At 44.8% G+C, this 4,290-nt stretch overlaps 1 protein-coding gene across 1 annotated transcript; it reads left to right on the top strand.

The window, feature by feature from the left end:
• Positions 1-469: 469 nt before the first annotated feature.
• LOC109779745 (uncharacterized) lies at positions 470-3,580 on the top strand. The gene is made up of 3 exons (XM_020338370.4): positions 470-939; positions 1,254-1,439; positions 3,362-3,580. The coding sequence occupies exons 1-2, from the start codon at positions 535-537 to the stop codon at positions 1,422-1,424; spliced, it is 576 nt and encodes a 191-aa protein (XP_020193959.1). The 5' UTR covers positions 470-534; the 3' UTR covers positions 1,425-1,439; positions 3,362-3,580.
• Positions 3,581-4,290: the final 710 nt, after the last annotated feature.

The raw sequence follows: 4,290 nt of genomic DNA, 5'->3' as shown, positions 1-4,290 counted from the left end.
AATTACGAACCAATTATTTGAAGAAGCAAATAATTTTTGAAATTCACTGATAATTTATTGAATTTTTTTAGAACATTAACATTTTTTTGAATTTATGAAACAATTTTGAAAATTGGAACATTTTTTAAATTCATAATTATTTTTTGAATTTTTGAACAAAATTTATATTTTTGGAAATTTTCTTAAAAAATCGAATATTCTAAAGGTTTTTAGAAGTTTTTAAATTGTTTTAAAAGATGCGTAATGTTTCAAAAGCCAAATCATTTTTTGAATTTCTGAACATATTTCGAAATGAGAAGCCTCGACTACTTGATGCAGCGCGCGTCAAATAGGGTTTTCCAAAGTCGCGCCCTGGATTCGCGTTGCGAGGACTCGTCTTAGGTGGGCTGGATTGCATCGTATGCAAAGTAGGTAGTGGGCCATTCAGACCCAACTGCGGAAAGTGTTATTTAAAAGAAAAAAGGCCGAACGCTCACTCATTCGTTCCGCGGCCGCTTCTTCAGCACAGGCACGGCGATCTGTCCCACGGCGGCGATGGCGCTCTCCTCCTCCAGGCCACACCACCTCCTCCGCCGCTTCCACGCTTCCGCGCGGGCTCTGTCGCGGGTGGAACCGCACGAGTTCTCGCAGCCCAGCGACTACCTCGGGAGCTGGGCGGAGCGCGCCCCCGCCACGGTCGCCGCGGGCGGCGGCGACACACGGGAGGCTTGGGCACGGCTGGAGCGCCTGCGCAAGGGGTACGCGCGCGAGGTTGGGGAGCTACGGCGTCAGTACGCCTACGAGGCGCAACTGCTGGAGGCCGAGCGGCAGCGCAAGGCGGAGGCACGTGCCGAGGCCGCCCGCCTCGCCAACGAGGAGCGCAAAGCCGCCAAGGCTGCCGCCGCGCAGACCAGGGCGGCCGAGCGCCGCGCCTTCGAGCTCGATTTCCGCCAGGCCCTCGTAATCCGCCCTCTCCTTCCTTCATTCCCCTCCTCCCATCGTTTCATCTTTGCATTGTACTTGTTCGACGAATTGCCTCATCCATTTCGGCTTTAACGGGGAGCGGGATTCTTACCGATTACCGTTTCCTTAACTTGCCATATGAACCTCTTACAACAAATAAGTGGCCATCTTGCCATATGACGGCCAACCTTGTTTCAGCTCATCATCGTTTTTGTGCCCAAGAAAATGCATCCCTGGGCACTGATATGCCAGGCTTGTAAAGCTAAATGTGATCTAAAATATGCCTATAACGCACATGTGTTGATGCGCAGATGAAAGAAAGAGCTCAGAAGCTGGAGAGCTGGAGGAACAAGGAGAAGCTGAAAGCACAGAAGAAGGCGGAGCACAGGGAGCTCTTGCGCAGGCAGAGTTCTGTCTGGGTTGCTGAGGATAAAATGGAAAAGAAAATTCTTGAGGCTATCATGCATACCACCCCTCTCTGAGGTTCATGCTGTGAGGTTAGTTCATTTTTTATCTCTGGTAATCAGTGTACTGTGAAAACAATCAACCATTTATACTATTTCTAACTCATTTGGCATCAAAATACTACCTAAGTTACTATACTTTAGCTTTCAATTATCAAATTTATATGTACTTCAAAAGTTTAAGGATTTTCTGACTGTTTATAAAGAGTAGTATTTGATTTTGGTCCTATTGCAACAATAACCTCTGCATCGACGATGCATCTAATCCACGCACTGAGATCAGTGAAAAATTAGGCCTGCACCTAGGTGCGGTAAACGCTGAGCGGAGCCGACCGCCTCGCTTTGGCCATAAGCGGAGAATTAGGCGGCTGGCGAGGTCCTGCGGAGTCGGGCGAGGCCGTCCACCGTCAGCGGCAGCGGCAGGAGAAGAGAGGCGAAGAAGGAGGAGCCGCAATGCCATTGCTTTTGCTAGGAAGGAGTGAGAGGCCCAGCGAGAGAGAGGGCGTGGACTTAGATGAACGGTTCAGATCATCAGATGCAAACTAGGGTTTCTTAGTGGGCCTTATTGGGCTGCATTGTCAGAAGGAGGCCGAGTCAGAGGAACTCTAAGCCTTACCCTCCCAGGCCCACCTACTGCCTTGTACGTACAAACGCCTAGACGCGCCTGAGTGCTGTTTAAGTGCTCATTCCAATAGGTGGGGACAGAACGCTCACTCAGCTCTTAGCACTTTAAAAAAACCTTGATTGAGATACTTAAGAACCATAGCTAACAAATGAAAGCTCAATATTGATCCCAAACATGTTTGGCTGTATGATGTATTCTAGCAATGGGGAATGAGATCCTTCAAGTAAAGAAACGAATAGGATGAGGTTGTGGAAGCCGTATGCACTATTACCATAGATTAAAATCGTGGGCGAAAAGACCTCTATCATGGTGCTATCGCCGCATGAAATCTGCCCCGCGATTTGTTTCCTTCCCAGCATCGTGGGAGATCACGCCGCAATAGCCGGAGATCGCACCCTTTCTTCGTTAACCATCGCTGCAAATTTTCCTTGCACAATGTCCCTTCGCCCGCGATTTTAATCTATGATTATTACCTTCTAGTCTTGGTTCCAACTAGTTTTGATATAAATTAAATCCTGTATAATGTAGAACTGTTGCAAAGTTGCTAGGAAAGAATAGCAAACTTATGGACTTAAAAGATCCAAGCTTGCAAGTTTTACCAGTGTAGTGTTCATAGTGCAGTAAAGGGGTGATTTACTTTTGAATGGAAGGATAACTCTTGATGTAAGCTTTGCTTCAGCTAGTGAGTGACTACATTGCATACTGCAGTACAGTAAAATCTTATACTTCCAGGGCTATTGATAGCCGGTAGCTCAGGCACTTAACAAATTGCATGTGTGAAGAAATAAATAAAACTACCGCAAATCTTAGTTTATCAGAAAATTCAGTATGCATGATATCCTTTGAGCTTCCTAAAAGGTTGAATTGGTCGTAACTGCGGCCAACAGCAAAATAAAGTATATTTTGTAGTATGATTCTACAATAGGATGTCCCAGAGCACAGGTGCTCTTGATCCCAAGGCTGCTTAGCACAGCAGGTGTAGAGTACCTCTGTGCAGTTACATAACGACTGTCTGTTGCCTAAGTTTAATGCATATTCTGTTTGGATCAACTTGATGGTAAATTTCTTACAACAGTACCGTGATTGTAGAGTGCACGACACTGCGCTGATTTTGTTTTTCCTACTTCTCTTTACTTGAGTTAGATGAATGCTGAAACGTCATAGTAAGTTTTCCACAACTCTTCTCTGCAAATGGGTCTTTCTCCATTTGCTGTCATTATCTTCTCAAGATGCTTTGATGCCTTTGCCTTTTTGAGATCTTGGATGTGTTTCCTTTTGAACTAAATTATGGCCAGCTTCTTCCGCATACTGATGGGCATCGTCGGTGCAGGTCTGCAGGAAACTAGATGATGTATCCTGGACAGTACAAATGAAGCTTGTTTGCTATTCCCTCTTAAGAACTACTATTTCGCAGTTGTCTAAGGAATAACGACATTTCTTCTAGCCTTAAGTTTTTTTGTTTCTGAAGCTGTGTTGTAATGTTCAGTTGTTAGACTGGACGAACATCGAGCTGGCGTTGTGTTTCGGAATTTAATTTTCTTCATAGAAACTGCTCTCAACATTGATACTAGCTCTGCAAAAACGTCTAGCAGCGGAGGTTTCCCACTGGGCAGCGAGAGCACTGAAAATATTTTATCATAAACAAGCAAACTGTTTCCTCGTACAAGCGTAGGCATGCGTCACATTCACATGGTATAGCACACTATACGTGCACACCCACATGAGTGCGTTCAATTAAGCAGTAGCTGGAGATCTTAAACGCCTCCTTCAATCGAAAAACCGTTGCTGAAGATGTTGTTTACAACTATAGTTTCCAGATGCCTAAAATGCATTATCGAAGATTCGGGGGATTCATCTCTTCCAAATGTGCCTGCCACGCAGCTACGAAAAGAACCTTGAATAAGAAGAGCTTGGTAGATAAGTTAATCCCAGATGGAGTGACCATATGTCTGTCCTCCATCGGTTGCCAATGAGGCCTCGGTATCTCTAGCAAGCGAGATTGAATTAGCATCGAAAGAAGAGGTGTTGCATTCCAAATTCAGTTCGAACAGTTTGCAAGTTCTTGAAAGACCCGAAATAGTACTCCCTCCGTAAAGAAATATAAGAGCGTTTAGATCACTTCTTTAATGATCTAAACACTCTTATATTTGTTTACAGAGGGAGTAGTTCCTAGCTTAATATGCACTGTTGTTCCAGTTTTTGTTTTCTTTTAGATGAATGGCGTTCCAGATTTATTTTTTTAGTGGATGGCGTTCTAGA

The sequence above is a fragment of the Aegilops tauschii genome, chromosome 4 (genome assembly GCF_002575655.3).
Source record: "Aegilops tauschii subsp. strangulata cultivar AL8/78 chromosome 4, Aet v6.0, whole genome shotgun sequence".
NCBI lineage: Eukaryota > Viridiplantae > Streptophyta > Magnoliopsida > Poales > Poaceae > Aegilops > Aegilops tauschii.
The sequence above is the reverse complement of the archived record's forward strand: the minus strand, read 5'-3'. Positions and strand labels throughout refer to the sequence as shown.

Coding starts and splice junctions, on each gene's coding strand:
- LOC109779745 (XM_020338370.4), top strand. CDS start 535: ATGGCGCTCTCCTCCTCCAGGCCACACCACCTCCTCCGCCGCTTCCAC. Junction 940..1,253: donor TCGATTTCCGCCAGGCCCTC/GTAATCCGCCCT, acceptor GTTGATGCGCAG/ATGAAAGAAAGAGCTCAGAA.